Raw genomic sequence first — 18,685 nt, 5'->3', positions numbered from 1 at the left:
CACAAGCAAAGGAAACCATTCTCCGGCATCAACGGTGTAATGCCGACTTACAACACTCTAATTCCTCTAGAATGTTGACAATGCTCTTTTTGTCCAATAACATTTTACTCTTTTATCTTTTTGACAGTTGGAAAGGCACCTTACTTCGAGAGGAAAATCGGCAACCAGAAAGAAGGTCAAGGTAACGGGGTCAAGTTTGAAGCTGAAGTGACGGGATTCCCTGAACCAGAAATCCGTTGGTAAGGAAACAACTGAATAAAACAAATAGACTAGTTCCGAAAATCCCCCAAAGTATTACGATTTAACCCCCTGGACACGACTGGTCATCTAACAGCATTTTTGATTGGCTGATAACTTGAAATGCTCATTTCAATTGCCAATTATGACTAGGCTTTAAACTATTTATGGTCAAACTTGATCTTATTAATAATCCTCCTTGATTGGTTCAAAATTTGACACAATATTAATTTTGGCCAATGGGCAGGTAGTTCTCATGGGGGTTAACCCTGCATACGTCACGCCGATGACATCATTACTACTGCGCAGTTCACCATGCGCGGTAAAATGGTCTGAAATGGTCTATTTAGATAATTATAGAGATACAGGTTGGTAGAATTTTTGAAACTTTCTATATTCATTCATTTGTTATCACAACATAAAAAAGGACCGACAGCAAAATATTCATTTAAAAAGTGAAAATACCATGGAATTATGGAAACATAATACATATCTAGAATGGCAAAGACTTGATGAATCCATCTGTGAAGTCAAATTTGGGCAAAATGCTCAATTTTGGGTGAAAATTGAAACCCCAAACACCGTTTTTGTTTTTTTGTTGTCGGGTTTTTTTGGGTTTTTTTCGTTGTTTTTTTAAAACGTTACACAAAAATATGTGTGTAAAATCTTTTTAATTTTTAGAAAGTACATCTATGAAGTGCAAAACTTAATAAAAATATCGTAAAAAGAACATATTAACCCAAATGTTCGTCTTTTTGCGCTACGGTGCCCCCGACGAGTACAGATTTCTCTTTCTATGAGAAATCGGTATATCTATATCGGGGCACCAAAAGCGCAATAAAACAGAAATAAACAAGGTAAAATAAATTATTAACAGTGACAGAAAAAAGTATTTAAGCTTTATATTTAATTGATATTTGTCTTAACTTAACGACCTTGGTGACAGAAATGTTGCCATATGTTGCAAAATGGGATCTTTTTTGGCTAAAATGGCCAAATATGAGGTTAATTTGATCAGAACCCCACCACACAGACGTCAACATTAGGAGATGATTGTATGGACTATCCCCTTATCAAAATATTGGGGATTTATCTCCCACATCACCCGGTATTTACGCCATGGCTTTAATTTGCGATATCAAGTTGATTACCACTTAAAGGAGGATTTCGTGATCCTAGCATCCTCTTTTTATGACATTTTTCAGTAGATATCCACGAAAAAGCTTATTTCCAAAATTTCAGTTGATTCCGATTTTGCGTTTGCGAGTTATGCATGATTATGTGTATTACACTGCTCCATAGACAATGTGTTGTAATTTCGTTCTGGTGCATCGTTCTGGTGCACCAGAACGAAATTCAAATTTGGCGATATTTTTGCTAAACGAATTAATCTGCAAGAAATATTTGGTACATAAACATTATGTAACCAGAGGTATCCAGTGGTGTAAAAATCTCAACTTTTTTTGGGAAAAGTGGGAGGATGAGGCTGTGGATCACGAAATGCCCCTTTAAGCTGAAAATTTGAAATGTACATGTGTTTTGATCTGTATATAATGTTAAATAAACACATATTTTCCTTTTATAGGTTTAGAGCAGGAGTAGAAATCTTCCCAAGCAACAGGCAACGCATGCGCAAAAATGACGACGTCGTGTCTCTCACCATTGAAGATCTTCGTGAATCTGACGCTGGGGAATATGTATGCGAAGCGTCCAATAAACACGGAACAGAAAAATGCAGGGCGAAACTACAAGTAGAATGTAAGATCATGTTGACATTGCATCTTAATGAGTCATTGTTAAACTATCGACCTTCATAGCCAAAATTAATATTCTAGAGTTCTTAAAGTAACTTGTTTTTCATTAAGGAGTTTTTTTCTTTTTTCCTTGTATATTTAATTATCGTAAACAAAGTATGCATCTTAAATCGGTGTTTTTATTCATTATATCGTCATCTAAACAACTTCTGAGTCATTTTTTGATCGATATTAAATTACTCAATTTGTCTATACCGTACTAAATTTTCTACAGTGGCTCCTGAAATCAGTCGTTCTCCAAATGACATCACAGTCGAAGCATCGAATCCTTTCAAAGTCAAGATCCCATTCAAGGGAACCGGAAATATTGCAGCAAAATGCCTCAAAAATGGAGAACCAATCCATGGTAATTATGATTCTTTATTTCTCTCCATATCACAGCATAACACATCTTAGGTTGCAAAACGAATATATAGTGAATTAAAATCTACAAATTAAAAGAATAAGTGCTCAACTGTAAAAACAGGAGCATAATATTTTGAATAAAGTGCTCATCCCAAGAAGGGAGAGCGTATAAAAATTCAAAGAACAGACCTTCCAGAATAGATAGTCGTTACTGAGTTTCATGCTAAAAAGGCAATCGTCAGATGACACGATAAAATGCTTTGTTCGTTCGTTTGGTTCGCTCTCGTAGGAGCAGGGTCATTGCTAAAAGCTTGTCCCTCTGGTTGCAAAAAATCTGTTCAAAAGAACAGGAACTGGGTAACTTTTGGTCGCTGTATAAGCCGACCCACTCTGGTTGGTCAATCTGAAGTGACTTCTTGAAGACTTGTGTTTCAACGTAGCCCCTGTGGCAGCCATGTAAGGCGCGTATCGGTTTTATACTAGCTCGCACTAGTCCGAGTCGTCGGTTCCCTTATAGCAAACTGCCAAGTCTTGTGAATAGTAAATTATCCCCCCAGTCCGTTAACCGGTCAAGCCAGTACAACGAACCATAATGGGATAATGTTACTATTCGGTATAACTTTGGTTCGACCTTATGCTGCTGGAAAGCTCGGGATAGCTTGGGTGCTTCAACACAACAGGTAGGCTCATGTGCAGTGACACGGCGGTATGCACATTCAAACGTCTAGCTGTCGCCGCCCTCGTCACTATCCTTAACCTTCTTAGCGCAATAGGTCTTGCCTCTATTGTACCTTCACGTGCTCGTACCGTAGTCACTTCCCGACCGCCACTCACGACGAGTCGGTGACTGATTGTGATTGATTCGATTGAAAAAAACGAGAGCACAATGTAAAATATTCAGCTTACGATGAAAAGAACCATCTTGATATTTATACTTACATTTTATATGTTAGTCATTGCTAATTATGCAAATTTCTATTTTAACATTTTTCTTTAGAAAATGACAGAGTGAAATTAACTGTGTTCGACGACTATGTCTTATTGAACGTGAAGGACACTAAACCCGAGGATGCCGGTGCTTTTAAGATTGCCATTGAAAACGATGTAGGAGGCGACTTCTCCAGCTTCAATGTAACTGTTCTCGGTAAGTCACTATAACCCAAAATAGTATCATGTTAATGCAATCATTCAATACGCTTCATCAACAGTTATAGCTGAAAAGTGACTTCATAAGTAACCTTATACTGTACTTGTCAACCCCAAATCCAAATGGACCTGATCAAAGATGAATCCTAATTTTCAAAATTCTAATCAAATTATTATTTAAGATGCATTTCGTCATTTATACACCAGCAAGCCCAAAAAATGTCACGACTGATATTCGAGCAGCCCTTGGAAATCCCAAGTTGCTGTACAGATCCTCTAATATATCTGTATCATTTATGTAAACCTAGTTCTCAGTAATGGTTTTTAAATAGGTTATAAATATTTTGGGGCTTTTTTCTAGAATTTTATTTGTTATGGTGATAATTAAAAAAGTTTAATTGCTGACACAGTCAATATCAACATGGGTAGGATATAATGATCTTACTACCCCACCCGACTCGTCCCTGTATTAGTTGGACACGCATTTGAATACACATTTACTTTTTTCTAGTTCGGGGTCATTAGGATGCTAAAGTAAGTGATCTGATTCTGATGTTCACTTAGTTCATTTTTGAAGAATGCGCTTTACATGGAGCTGCAATAAAAACATGAAATATAATTGAAACAAATAATGTCAATATTTCCAGCCTATTCTACCCTCACATATTTTTCAGAATTTTCTTAGTCCTTTTGCGGCGGGATGTCTTTTGCTAGTATAGCAAAAATTATCAAAAAAATGTATTACGCTATTGTTGTTTCTAGATCGACCAGCTCCGTGCAAGGGTCCACTGGAAGCCACTGATATCACAGATCATACTCTGACGCTAACATGGAAACCACCACCCCACGATGGAGGCAGCCCCATCAAAAACTACGTTGTACATAAGAAAGAAGAGGGCAAAGATTGGACTACAGGTAAATCAATGAAAAGATACACAAATAAAATTGTTATTTTCTCTGTCACCAATTCACCAGTGAATAAAATTGAAGTTAGAGTTACTGAATTTATATCAAAATTTGTGTTACATGTATCGTAAAGAATATGTAAAACATTGCTCTGTTCAGTACAATCATTTTAATTTGTTCAATGTGATATAAAGCATGCAAACTGTTTCATTCAGCTATTCCAACCCAGCAAACACAAAAACGTTTTAAAACGTTTTAAATAAGTTATATTTTGGGTTTTGGTTTAGGTAAAAACATTTTAATAACATTAAAATGTCGGGTTATATAAAGGTCATGAAATCGTTTGAAAACGTTTTGTATAAAAACACACTACATGTACAACAATATTTTTAAAATGTTTTCGAAATGTCATTGTAAACTATTTTTGCAAACATTTTTGGCCAAATATTTTGTCAACACTGAAATAACATTATGTTAAAATATTTGCACTCAGCAAACACAGAAATGTTCTTAAAATGTTTTTTACAAAACGTTTTAATAACATTTAAATGTCGGGTTATATAAAGGTCATGAAAACATTTTAAAAACGTTATTGTAAATATTTTGGGCAAACATTTTTTGCAAAATATTTTTTCAACCCCAAAATAACATTTCAAAAATGTTTTTGGAATGTTATTAAAACGTTTTTATACCATTTATATAACCCGACATTTAAATGTTTTCTGTAAAACATTTGTATTTGCTGTGCAGTAAATTACCAACAAATGTTTTTTAATGTTATGAAAATGTTTTATACCATTAATGTACCCTTTATATAACCCGACATTTAAACGTTTTCTGACAACCTTTTATAATCTTTTGCGAATGATGTCGAAAACGTTTTGTGTTTGCTGGGAATTGACATCTTTACACTCCCTATGGAAGACATTATCTTAATCTTCTACACAGGGAGTGTGAATTTCAAATGGGTTTACCTGAATTGATGACTCCATTTAAAATGTGTGACAAATTAAGGTCAAGCCATGTGAATGCATTTCGTCTATAGCAGTGTGTGAGAACATTTTGTCAATTCCATAAATGTTTATTGTACAGCGTGATATTAAAACTTCCAATCGTTTAATTCACTCATTCCACAGTTGGAAGCTTTGTTAAAGGCTCACCCATGAACGTAATGGGTCTTACGAAGGGAAGTCCTTATCTCTTCCGTGTAGCAGCTGAAAATGAAGTAGGTCAGAGTGACTGGCTTGAAGGCGATGGACCAGTTATTGCTAAGAACCCATACGGTAAGTGGTCTACAAAGAATGGTTACTAAATAGGAATTAACGATGGCTCTGAAAAGAGCAGTCTTGACGACTTCACAACGTATTTGTTCAATTAATCTGTTGTTTAATAGTATGATGGTAAATTGTTTTGTCATTTTGTTAAGTTAAAGATATAAACAGGCCTAATATTATATTGTAAGAAATTTGATGATGTGTATACACGATGAGGTAGTAAATAGTAAAATGCACGGGAAAATGTAGCAGTAACTTTATTTATAATTGATGCAGGCCGAATATTATAGATATAATTGTTGCAGGCCGAATATCATAAATATACGTGTACGAGGTTTATTTAAAAACATAATTCTTTAGGGGCATGTTATAAATGAGGCAATTGAAATCGAGAAAACTCTATTCCCCAACGAAATTTAACAATCAATAATAACATAGTCATACCCTATTTTGAAAATCCTATTGCTTACACCGTAATATTGAATTTACTATTATATATATACATTATTGTATTACTGCAGACCCACCAGGTAAACCAGGTACACCAGATGTTGAAGAGGTCGGTAAGAGCTTCGTAAGTCTAGCTTGGACCCGTCCTGAAGACGATGGTGGAAGCCCAATCATTGGGTATGATATTGAGAAAGCAGAAGCCGGCACTGATAGATGGGTAAGTGACTGACCAATGAACGGGATCGTTTATTGTTGTACTGGGAGGAACAATCATCGTCATAGGTCAAAATCTTGTCGCTCTTGTGACTGGATTATAAAAGATATTGTTGCAAGTGGTCTGTGGTCGATATCGTGTCGTTTTTATCCGAATAAATTTAGTAAGGCCTCGTTTCAATTTGTATGCACTGCCGTTGATTGGCTGATTATCCTATACCGTACTAAGTATACTTTCTGACGCTGACAATATCCTTCTTATCGTTTTGATAGCTTTTTTAAGTACATATATAATTTATAAACCGAAAAGTTCGCTGTCTCCGACACTGTTTAATGTAGGATTAGTTTCTTACACATGCCAAACCAATCGACATCTTGATTGACAATTTCGGTCGATGCCCTCTCTCTTTTCTATTTTCTGGAACAAAACTTCCAGTGTTCATGACGTATGAGTTTTATTTGTAAGGATTTGTATTATAAACACCTCAAATAAAGAAAGTCCGCAGTTATATAACCAACCTCTCCTCCACCAAAACCAGGTCTTGTTATGACAATTTGATTTTCGTGTGTAGAATCTTGTTGGCTCCACTTTGATACCAAATTTCCTACCAAATACTCTAAATTGACAAAGATTGTTGCCAGTATATGAAAGTTGGTGCATTTTCAAAAATTGCAAATCAAAACGATGCACGTGGTCGATATTGCTTAACGAGGTCAAGCTTGCGTATCCCAAGCTGCAAAAATTACTAAGTCATTGTTAAAAGATTTATGGAATGCTATGGGGCCGTATGCTAATTTGTCTCGTTGTTACCCGTACGAAACTCGGGGAGCTGATCCTGGTTGCGATGGTTATTTGTGGAATGTCTAGGGTGTGCGCTCTTGAAGCAGCAAAGTCCCTGATTTGTTGTTTAATGGTTTATGGAATGATGTGGGGCCGTAGTGGCCAGCGACAACCTGTAAAGTGTGCTGTGGCTTGAGATCAACATCCAGGTTTGTGCCTGTGCGTAGCGTACTATATATCACTATAAATTTGATGGTTTGTTTTAGGTCAAATGCAACATGCATCCAGTGATGACATTGGGATGGAATGTACCTAGCTTGATTGAGGATAGGAAATATGAATTCAGAGTATTCGCTGTCAACAAGGCAGGACGAGGTACACCATCATCGGCTAGCAACTCTGTCACAGTCAAAGATCCTAATGGTAAGTGACTGACCAATGAACGGGGTCGTTTATTATTGTACTGGAAAGAACGAATTTCGTTATTGGTCAAAATATTGTCGCTCTTGCGTCTGGAATACAAAATGCATTGTTGCATTGGATCGAACAATCTTTACCATTGGCCAAAAATGATAGCGGAGATTTTCTGTCCTTAACAATGTTCAAATCTTTGGTTTGGGTTTTAATGTTTGAATATAAAAGCGAGTGTTGTTCAACCTGAAACCAAAAGGTGTCGTAAGGTTTTAAATCGTATCGGTAATAAAAGCTAAACATACTGTATTTAATTGCTGCTAATATTTCCTTTTGATTGCAGAGGTAATTCGACCGAAATTCGAGCAACCCCTGGAAGACCAAGTTGCTGTAGAAGGCCGCAAATGTTTATTTGAATGTGTATTTAGTGGTAAACCAAAACCAGATGTTAGATGGTAAGTATTTTGCTCCCTGTGGAAACATGCTTGGGTCCTGATGAGACCAGATTCAATCAAAATGCTCAAGCTAGGCTTAGACGCCTAGATCCATGCTGGTATTTTATGGATTGAAAAGAAAAATAGAATTGAAAGTAAAGAAAAGAAAAGAAGGTGAAAACAAATCATGTGAACACTTTGTTTATTGTTTGAAAGAGTAATGAAGTTGTGATAATACCAGGGGTTGTGGTTCAAAGCAATATTTGGGTCTTTGAAGGGACATGGAATATGTTATAAATGAGACAACTGAAATCGAAAAAACGATTGTCTCCATGGTTTAAATTCAGTGATGTGATATTAAAGGAAACTTAACATTCAATTGTGTCAGCTAATTTTTATTAGATATAGACGGTAGTATTCATCGGACGATGTTTAAGGGTAGCAACTATTTTACACTTTTTCATGCGATTTGGTAGTTTACATTATCTTGCGAATGGAAGTGAGCTTTGGCAGAAATTGCATTGATCACTTCATAGCGAGTGTGTAGAAGAATTCAAATATCACAGATGTATTTTTGTAGGTCATGTGGATCTTGAGTTATGTTTTCAAGAAGGCTGAAACAACAACGTACATAACTCATTCACATCAATAAATCAAGCAAGTTTTCAAAGTATGTGATTTGAAGAATGAACTTTTTTTGCAGAACATCAAAGTGTTATTTTTCAATAATACATTGATTTAGATGATGAAAATCGAGTGCTTGGCGTGAAGTTTTCATGTTGTAATTAAGCAAATGACTTTGAATTATTACCAATAATAATCAATCAATAACCAATGTCATTTTAACACCACTGTCTCTTGACAGGTTTAAGGGTCCAAGAGAGCTATACAATAGTGACAAAGTCCTCATCACGGTGGAGGGTGAGCTTACTACTCTTACCATGAGTAACCTCTATGGCACAGATCAAGATGAATATTCGTGCGAAATCGAAAACCCTGGAGGCAAGAAAGTCACAAGAGCCAACCTTACCATCAAATGTAAGTTTCCTTGTAGGCTTACTTTTAACTCCATAGGTACTATTTACTTTCCTACATCGTCCCTGATTGGTTAACAACATGATATGATCATCTGAGTAACCAATAATGATTGAGCTTTTAGATCTCTTCGTAATAAGTTTAACCCCCTTCAGCTAGACTGACTATTCTTAGCATATCTCTGATTGGCTAAAGCCATCGATATAGCCCTCTTTGTAACCAATCAAGATAGTTGTTAGAGGCTAATAATTGGACCGGTAGGTTAAATTGAAATTTTAGCTAATTTAGTACTTCAATCTTAAGGGCTCCTTATGAACAAACCACGACGGATACATGTATATATTTAAAACACGTGCTTGTGTTGTAAAAAAAATGTGAATGAGCTTGTGCTGATAACTACACTAAGACATAAAAGAAACTTATAATTGTTCACAAGGTCCTATCTTAAAATCCTGTCCATCAAAATGAACCAAACATTACACACAGGATTACTTCAATACTCTATTCTAAACACATGTCAGTAACCAAGCAGTTGTCTAACTGACACAACAGCAAATATGCACTGACATGCATGGAACAGCTTCCTGGACCACATTGACCATCCAATAATTGGCACCCAGCACAAGAAATCTGTGAAAATGTGAACAAGGTCCTTGCACAGATGATAATTCCCAAAGAGTAAGTGGATTAGTGTGGAACAAGATATGTTTCTTTAAAAAGTGCATGAAAAGCAGAAAGCAGCACCGTTTTGTAAATTATCATCTGTTCAACGTTTCTCACAGATTTCTTGTGCCCGCCAATTATTGGGCTGTGAATGTGGTTCAGGAAGCTGTTTCGTATAAATGAATTTTACTGGACAACTGCTTGGTTACTTACATGTGTTTAGAGTAAAGTATTGAGGCAATCCTATGTATAATTTTGATCAATTTTGATGGACAGGATTTTTAAGATATGACCTTGTAAAAAAAATTATCTGAAAAATGAAAAAAGTTTCTTTTTTGGCTGAGTGTACAATATGATTAATGATAAGGTCCATGAAGACTCCGAGTATTCGACGTAGATGTGATATTCGATGTAACATGTCTTCATCATTTAATCTATTTCCATTCTATTTACTGTAATGTTTAACTTTATATGCAATGTATCGTGGAAATATAATCGATTTTACACCATCAGACAATCATTAGAAGCTAAACATAAGCAGTCAAGATTAATAGGTAAATTTTCACGGGAAAATTTTCTGGACACGTGACCAATGCGTATCAATGTGAGTGTAACCTCGAGCCTGATCTCTGACCCCCGGTGGTGACCTCGCTATTCAAGTCTTAGTAATTTTGAATTGGAATAGTATTTTTGACCGCAATTTTGATAGAAATTAGTGCATTGCAAATTTATTAAATATTATGTGATCTTAATTTCTTCACAATATCATCAAAGCGTAATTTCAAAAATATCTATCTACGGAAAAAAATATTTATCTACGGAAACTCTTACCATAATATTATTAACTTGCGACAAGTCACTTATTTTGCATCAGATGAGGAATTCTTCCTATTCAAATACATTGGAAGAACACCCGCTGTGCTCGGGGTCACATTCCATAATGCTAATATGTCTGCGCCCATGGGTGTCACGTGTCCAGAAAATTTTCCCGTGAAAATTTACCTATTAATTCTGACTGATAAGTAAAAATATAATGGGAATAGATTAAATACCGACGATATACTACATTAAATATTCTACATCCACTCAAAAGTATGCAGCGGCCTTAAATCATTCATATTGATTGTTAAGTCTAAGGCTCATATATAGGTAATAGGTAACAATCACTTATCAATATGTTATCTTTATTCCATTATCCGTACAGGTGCACCTAAGATTAAACTACCTGCCCGCTTCAAGGATGTCGTGGTTGAGTATTCAAAACACGATCAAATCAAGATCAAAGTGCCTTTCACTGGTTTTCCCAAACCAGAATGCTCATGGGCTAGGGAGGGTACACCGATCACAAGTGGCGTGGATTCTACAGAGAGGCATACAACGCTTACTATTGACAATGCACAGAGAAATCATACCGGGGTTTACAAAGTCACTGCGGAGAATGAGCTAGGGTCTGACGCTGCAGTTATTAAAATAGCAGTAAATGGTAAGTTAATAGACAGCTGAAAAGTAGCAACACATGAGATAAACGGTCATCATCCATACTTTAAACAAACAAAGTTTGGAAACTTTTTCCAAGCATCTATATCTGAGATTATTTGTGACATGTTCGTTTCATGCTGCATGTCAATTATTTTGTTTTACAAATACGTCACATTTGTAACAATCACTTTATTCACGGCTGAATGTAGTGGGGTCTCAAACAGAATGTGCCAATTTGCCATTATTATTGGTTCAATTATAACGTCCGCAAGAAATTAAAGATGTCTTTAACTTGTATTTCCAGACGCACCCGCGCCCGTTACCAATCTCCGTGCTCAGGACATCACCTACGATTCAGTAGAACTCACCTGGAATCTGCCAACCGATGACGGTGGCAGCTCCCCGTCTTTCATTGTAGACAAGAAGGAACACGGCAGCGACGTCTGGACTAGGGCATCCTCAACTGGCCTCAATAAGGCTACAGTGATGATGCTGACACCCAACCTAGAGTATACATTCAGAGTAAAAGCAGACAATTTATATGGGACAAGCGAGCCGGTGGAGGTGAAACACACAATCAAAATGCAAGGTATGATTTTTTGTCATAGATGCGGAATACTCCTTATTTTATTATTATTTAGGCGGAACAATAGGAAATGACGACAAGCGGCCAATACATGCAGTAGAAGAATCATTCATACCCTGAAAGGTACTTCTATCGTAAAGAGATGTCGTTTTTAATACAAAAATAAACAAGGATCCTATAGGCTACCGGTGCCCTGATAAGCAAGGATAGCTCTTTCTATTATAAAATGCAATCAATTATATTGACCGTAATTATAAGCATTTGCATAAAGCTACCAAATCTAACGTGGGTCTGTGTAAGCTAATGTTTTTATATTTCTTATATATACAGAACCTAAGAAACCAAAGAAGTTCCGGGAAGAGGACGAAGAGGAATATGGTAAGAACTCAGACCATGTATCAACAGTTAAAGTCCCCGTGCATTGTATGATGTGAATTCTCGCATATTCAGGAGGGCCGATTGTTCGATTCTGCCGTCTAACAATCACGCCAGCGTTACCGTGCCTTCGCGTATACGTGGTAGAGCTTTGCAGTTTTGTCTGTCGCATATCATGGAACAATTTGCCCTTATATTATCGGTTGATGCCAACTTGTTTCACTATTGAATGTTTTTAATTATGTTCTAAAAAAGGTGAAAACTGTTAATGTATATTTCATAAAGATAATATTCAGTGAATTATCTCGTTAGAATAAATGTTACTGAAGTCGGATTTGCAAAACAAATTGGCATACATTTACATGTTATTAATTTGAATTATTCATTTTTCTAATTATTAGTCTTATTATTATTATTATTTTTACTGCTATTACGATTATTCTATTTTCTTGTAGAGCGTCCCAAGAGGCCCAAGCTGCCTAAGATTAATGACTATGACCAGATAGGTAAGTGGCATCATTAATTGCAAACAATTTTCTCATATATTGTAAAATCATTTCAAAATATGTACAGGGTGTCCCAATAAAAAGAGGCCCCACATTGGGCCCTCTTTTTCTCCTATTTCTGAAGAGTTGATCTAATATATTTTGGTATGTAAAGAAACCTTGAGTCGTTAGCTTTAATAAACCAAAACAATTATATCAATTGGCTCACCACTTTTGAAGATATGTTCTTTTAGAGAAATGTACCCGTTTTTCACTCTGTCCACGGAGAAGGTTTGGCTACTTCAAAGATTAGTACACATACCATGCATGAATATCAAACATTCCTCAATGAGAACTTTATAAAATAACTTTATTTATTGAATGGGCTTTACCTGTAGGTTTATGGGCAATGGATTTTGTTAATAGTGTCATTAATTTATGGGTAAAATGGATGCCGAATGGGACTTCTTTTGCTTTACTTACATTTACTTATTTTTCTTGGTTATTTATGTCTTTTTGTTTTATTATGTTTCTTACTTTCTTACTTTGTTGTTTCTTGCTTTCTTTTTTTATTTACAACATAAGTCGTTTCTCTTTTTAGGATAAAAGGTAGCCCTAAAAGGCTGTTTGGTTTGTCTTTGGTTCTTCTGAAGTGAGTTTACTGTGCTGCTCTGCCCTCTACCCGGTTGCCTCCTTGGCGAATACAGGTTTCAGCCCTGGTCCTCATTGCATCAATTGCGTTGCGTACCATCCTTGTGCGCTGGATGCTTGATACTGCATTCAGTAATACGTTTGCGAAGATCTTGGATTTTGCCACAAAGGAAAAAAATCAAGTGGTGTGAGGTCTGGTGATCGTGCAGGCCATTCCACAGCATGAGCCATCCCAACCACCCCGTTTGCTATCCGTGGACAGAGTGAAAAACGGGTACTTTGATTCAAAAGGGCATATCTTCAAAAGTTGTGAGCCGATTGAAATAATTGTTTTGGTTTATAAAAGCTAACGATTAAAGGTTTCTTTACATACCAAAATATATTTAATCAACTTTTCAAAAATAGGAGAAAAAGAGGGCGCAATCAGGGGCCTCTTTTTTTTGGGACACCCTGTACTTATGATTACTGATTAAGATCCCATGTGTTCTTTTTTGCGGTGTAGATATCATACCAATTGTAGGGGAGGTGTGCGAGAGAATTCAATGCAAAGTTTAGATCATAAATTAAATTTATTCACGTTTTTATTTTACAGTTGAAGAAGGCTTCACCCCAACAAAGGTGAAACTTAGCAAGAGATCACCATACGACAGATACATATTCGGAGAAGAGCTTGGCAGGTAAGTTGCATCATATTATTTATTTTCCATCAATATACGCTGGCGAAGTTACGTAATAATCGGGTTAACTACCATAGCAATAGGTCAAAACAATTTTTGAATATACCGCGCTGCACTGAACCATATCATGCTGATCACTTGCACCTGTAAGATTAGTATCTTTGAAAAGAACAGTATTGTATTCAATCTATGATTGCAGACATACACAGGTGATTAGTTTAACCTGCTTGTAGTGCAGCGCGATATGTTCAAAATTGTTTTGACCTATTGCTATGGTAGTTAATCCGATTCGCCAGCGTATAGCTAACAAAAACCAAAACAATATGGTATAAATAGATGGAGGAAAATATATAAAGGCAAAGCCTAAAGATATTGTACCCTCTGTACAGGTTACACACAGAAAGATAAGTTACCAGAGATTAAATAATTGTAATCAATAAAAACTGAGCATGCCACAGGAAGAACCCTTGCTGCGATTTTTTTTTAATAATCACCTCGATATGTCATTAATCTTGTCAAATACTTATATTGTTGCATAAATTAAATTGAATTGCGTCAAATTGATACATTCTACATCACGGGGGTTTTTTTCTGACTGCAAAAAAAAATGAAAAATTGTTAGTGCATGGTTAATTTGTATAAAAGGATTTTTTTCAATAAACACGATAATTTTTGTGTGTACGATATCTTGAAGGTATTATTAAAATTAATACCAGAATGTATCATAATTACATTTGAACTATAATTGTATCATTTCAGGGGGCCATACGGTGTTATTGTACGTGCACAAGAGCGTGCCACAGGAAGAAACTTTGCTGCTAAATTCATTGATATTGAACCCGGTGATGCGGAACATGTAAAGAGAGAAATCGAGAACTACAATCATCTACAACATCCAAGACTAGCACAATTGTACGATGCCTTCGAAACTAAGCACCCTGAAACAGATAAGGATCAGTTTGTTCTTATATATGACTTGTGAGTACATTATGATATTTGTTTTAATGACTTAAATCAGTGTACCTTTATTCTATTTTTGAGACCCTTGACTATAAGCAAGAGTTAAAAAAGCTTAATGATCTTAGTAAGTTATCATTCTTATTGAAAATAGTGAATCATCTGAATCCAATGTGATCTTTTATACTGTCGAATCACAGAAAAATAAAAACCGTCACTTTCTTTTGTTATACTTAATAGACGTTTTCAAAGTTGTAGCACAAAGCTCTTTATTCCACGTAGCTAATCACGCTCGGCGAATCGAGTAAAGTTCCACAGCCAATTTTGTTCGATATAGGTATCGACCGTCGATGCTGCTTCGATATTTATTATTAAGATTAGTCTTAACCCTGGAATTATGGAAACTTTTGGGCCTCATGACTGTTATTTTTTATTAAGTTGGACAGTTCACGTCGATATTTACGATTTCAAGATGACTTGATTGGTGAATCTTTTGTGTAAATTACGCTAGTGTCATCATTCCAGTAAGGGATTATAAACTTGGGGAATGATCGCTTTCCTAAGACTCGCTAGTCTGAAAATAAGTCAGAAAAAAGGTTTTCTTTCGTCCGAAAGTCAGCGTTATAGGGTACTAGTTAGCGTTAGGCTACTAGCAACACATAGGACTAGCAAATCTTTGTAATAGTGTTGCGTAGGACAAGTTAGTAGACTAGCTACATACTTCATATATGAATTGTTGAAAAGGCTAATTCTGTGCACAAATGTTACATGAACAAAAAAAAATGTCACGATTTACATTTGTTTTTTAAATCAGTATGAGTGGTGGTGATGAGGATGAGGGAAAGTGAACGAGACCATTGGTCTTATCCCTAGACGTATGGAAATGTTCGGGCCTCATTTTTTTATTAAATTGTTAAGTTCACGTAGATATTTACGATTACAAGATGACTTGATTGGTGAATCTTTCGTGTCATCATTCCAGCAAGGGATTTATAAACTTGGGAAATGATCGCTTTACTAAGGTTCGCTAGTCCACAAATAAGATATGCTAGTCCGAAAAAAATGTTTTCTTTAGTTTTAAAGTTAGCATTAAGGTACGTGTTAGCGTTAGGGTACTAGCGACCCATATGACTAGCAAATCTTTAATAGCGTTGCGTAAGACAAGTAGACTAGCTACATAATCCACATATGAATTGTTGAAAAAGCTAATTATGTGCAAATGTTACATGGAGAAAGAACGTCATGATTTACATAAATATTTTTTCAGTATGAGTGGTGGTGATGCCTTCCAGAGGGCAAGTGAACGAGACCATCTTACAGAGGAAGAGGTTGCTAGATACACAAAACAGGTCTTGCAAGGTCTCAACCACATTCACACCAGAAACTACATGCACTTAGATCTTAAGGTGAGTGGGAAAACATTTCCCCCCCCCCCCCGCTCCACCCCCTCCCAACCACTAAGAATTGGTGGATTCACTACTTGGAACAATCAGTAACATTGATTTTATTGATTCCAGCACAGGTGGCTGCCACCAGTGCTGGCAGGAAGTATGCAAAGGTAGTCTTAACACTTGGGGTAATCTCCTTGTACTTCTAATACGAAAAGAATAAGCGTGAACATTTTTTGAACAAGTTTCTTCTAAGTTTGTGAGTGTAGAAGAAAAGTTTACCTCGATGGAGTTTTATTTCCGTCGCTGCAATATTTATTGAATTAAGTTCCTCAAACTCCCTTGTTGTGTGGAAATTCTCAAAACAAATTGATTATTCTTTTGTGTGCGTACGGTCCATCACCTGTCACTTGGGTGTGGTCTTCTAACATATCTAATGGCGGCACTAAAGTTCATTCAAAGAATTGTTTAAGTTGAATCAATTGGATATTACTCACTTTGAGATGACGCACCGCTTTAATGTTTATTATGACTTCCTGGGAGTGATTTACTTTACCTCTGCCTTGGACAAGATGTGCATTTTTACTTTAAATTGCCTTGAGATTATCCTTCTATCACTGAGATGATAACATAAACAATCTGCCAACTAACCAAATGCGGTACATTATCTTATAAGTCATCATTGTGCAATCATGACGTTTATACTAGGAAATGACCTTCGCCTGATATTTTAATATGTAAATATTCACAGCCTCACTACATTGGTTTACTACAGACACTGTTTAAATATAGACGAGTCATTACTATCAACTTTTAAACGCAAGTTGAGTGTTCAGGCTTGGTTCGCCGAAAACAAAATATTACTTTCAGCCTCTTTTGCATTCAGGTTTCCTCCATATACTAAACCATGTACCAATAGGTTGTAGTGATATACATCCCCTCTAATCTGTATTCTGTCATTTTTGGCGAGACAAAGATAAAATCCACTTGGGATGCAAGAGCAACCATAAAACACTGAACACGTTTCACAATTCACTATATTATCATCTATTTTACAATGATCTTGAAAGGGTCTTGAAAGTGTCATAGATCGCGCGTCTGTAGTGTCTACTTATGAATATGTATAAGAACGGATTAATGCAAGAGTTCAGAAGGAGAAATCCTCGTCCAATGGTTAGAGTAACTGCGTATTGTTTTCGGTCTAACAAGTCTTTGAATCCGAAAACATGATCTAAGAAGAAATCAATGGATGTAAACCGCAGAGGAACTTGACAAAGAAAGAAGACAACACCATTGATTATTAAAGTTCTTGCGACTTGATTACGAACAACGTCATTTTCTAATTTTTGTTCTGGCCGTCTTGCAACGGCCCGGCTACTTAAAGCTTTAATTATTAAGGTGTAGAGCACGAAATTGACGATAAAGCAAACTACGAAACTGCCTATTTCTACCAAGTTAACTGACGTAGAGAGATCGTTCAGTGCAGTGCAAATATGAAACTGAGTTGGCAAATGTTTAAACATTTCATCTTCCGGCCATACAAGACATTTTTCATGGTGCACGTACCTTGGGATAAAAGTTGCCGAGAGTAAAACAGACATGATCCATACGGTAGTAGAAATCTTAGCAGTGCGAGCAGCTCCTTTCATTGTCAAATGCTTTAGCGGGTAACAAACTGCAAAGAACCGTTCTATTGATATCAGCGTAATAAACCCAAGAGACGCGAAGTACCAGGGATGAGTTGATAACACCATCCCAATGCAAGCACCGTGAGAATGCAACGAAGTCGAAAGAGAAATGGGCGATGATGTATAAACCGATAAAGACCATCCTACTACACTTAGAAGTAACATCACATCTGAAACAGCCAAGTTGCACAGATACGCGTTTAGACTTGTTTGCATGTGCTTTATTGTAAAGATAGAGAGCAGGAAGGCGGTATTTCCGATAATACCAACTGCCGATACTAAAGGAACAATCACTGTTATAATGAGCGTGTCCACATCATTCCAGACCCAGTTAGCGGCTTCTTGAGGATCTAATAAAACCACGGTGTTTTCGTCGTTGCAAATATCTGATGAATTTTGTGTGCGATTCATTTTGTCTATAAACGAGATTTTCTGCTCAAAGTTTTTGCGTTAGAAAGAGTCCACAATATAATCGATTCCGCTTGTAGCTTACAAGTCTTGAAGCGAATGATTAAATGATGATGGCAGACAGTTGCAAATAAAACTTTGCAGTAAAGCAAAAGCAAAAACGATACAATTAAGTCCAATCTCACTTTTAAATCGGCGAATTATGACAATACACGTCACTGCATGTCGTTTTTGTATAAAAATATGCGTGACATAAAACAGGCATTATGGTTTGCTATTCAC

General features: G+C 36.3%; 2 protein-coding genes across 12 annotated transcripts in view; one reads left to right on the top strand and one right to left on the bottom strand.

Annotated features, from left to right (window-relative positions):
- LOC140143917 (twitchin-like) overlaps positions 1-18,685 on the top strand; it is a 210,110-nt gene that overhangs the window by 149,497 nt on the left and 41,928 nt on the right. For all 11 annotated transcript variants that reach the window (XM_072165753.1, XM_072165755.1, XM_072165754.1 and 8 more), the window contains 17 exons: positions 128-239; positions 1,823-1,995; positions 2,266-2,397; positions 3,394-3,540; positions 4,305-4,457; positions 5,585-5,731; positions 6,244-6,389; positions 7,433-7,589; positions 7,921-8,032; positions 8,877-9,049; positions 10,914-11,192; positions 11,493-11,777; positions 12,105-12,152; positions 12,605-12,655; positions 13,878-13,962; positions 14,722-14,940; positions 16,187-16,325. In XM_072165753.1, coding sequence (XP_072021854.1) covers positions 128-239; positions 1,823-1,995; positions 2,266-2,397; positions 3,394-3,540; positions 4,305-4,457; positions 5,585-5,731; positions 6,244-6,389; positions 7,433-7,589; positions 7,921-8,032; positions 8,877-9,049; positions 10,914-11,192; positions 11,493-11,777; positions 12,105-12,152; positions 12,605-12,655; positions 13,878-13,962; positions 14,722-14,940; positions 16,187-16,325 — 2,558 coding nt within the window. The remainder of the gene's footprint in view (positions 1-127; positions 240-1,822; positions 1,996-2,265; positions 2,398-3,393; positions 3,541-4,304; positions 4,458-5,584; positions 5,732-6,243; positions 6,390-7,432; positions 7,590-7,920; positions 8,033-8,876; positions 9,050-10,913; positions 11,193-11,492; positions 11,778-12,104; positions 12,153-12,604; positions 12,656-13,877; positions 13,963-14,721; positions 14,941-16,186; positions 16,326-18,685) is intronic.
- On the bottom strand, positions 17,360-18,406 carry LOC140143924 (kappa-type opioid receptor-like). Its single transcript, XM_072165766.1, has one exon. The coding sequence runs from the start codon at positions 18,404-18,406 to the stop codon at positions 17,360-17,362; it is 1,047 nt and encodes a 348-aa protein (XP_072021867.1).

This window comes from Amphiura filiformis, unplaced genomic scaffold (genome assembly GCF_039555335.1).
Source record: "Amphiura filiformis unplaced genomic scaffold, Afil_fr2py scaffold_32, whole genome shotgun sequence".
In the NCBI taxonomy this organism is placed as follows: Eukaryota; Metazoa; Echinodermata; class Ophiuroidea; order Amphilepidida; family Amphiuridae; genus Amphiura; species Amphiura filiformis.
The sequence above is the reverse complement of the archived record's forward strand: the minus strand, read 5'-3'. Positions and strand labels throughout refer to the sequence as shown.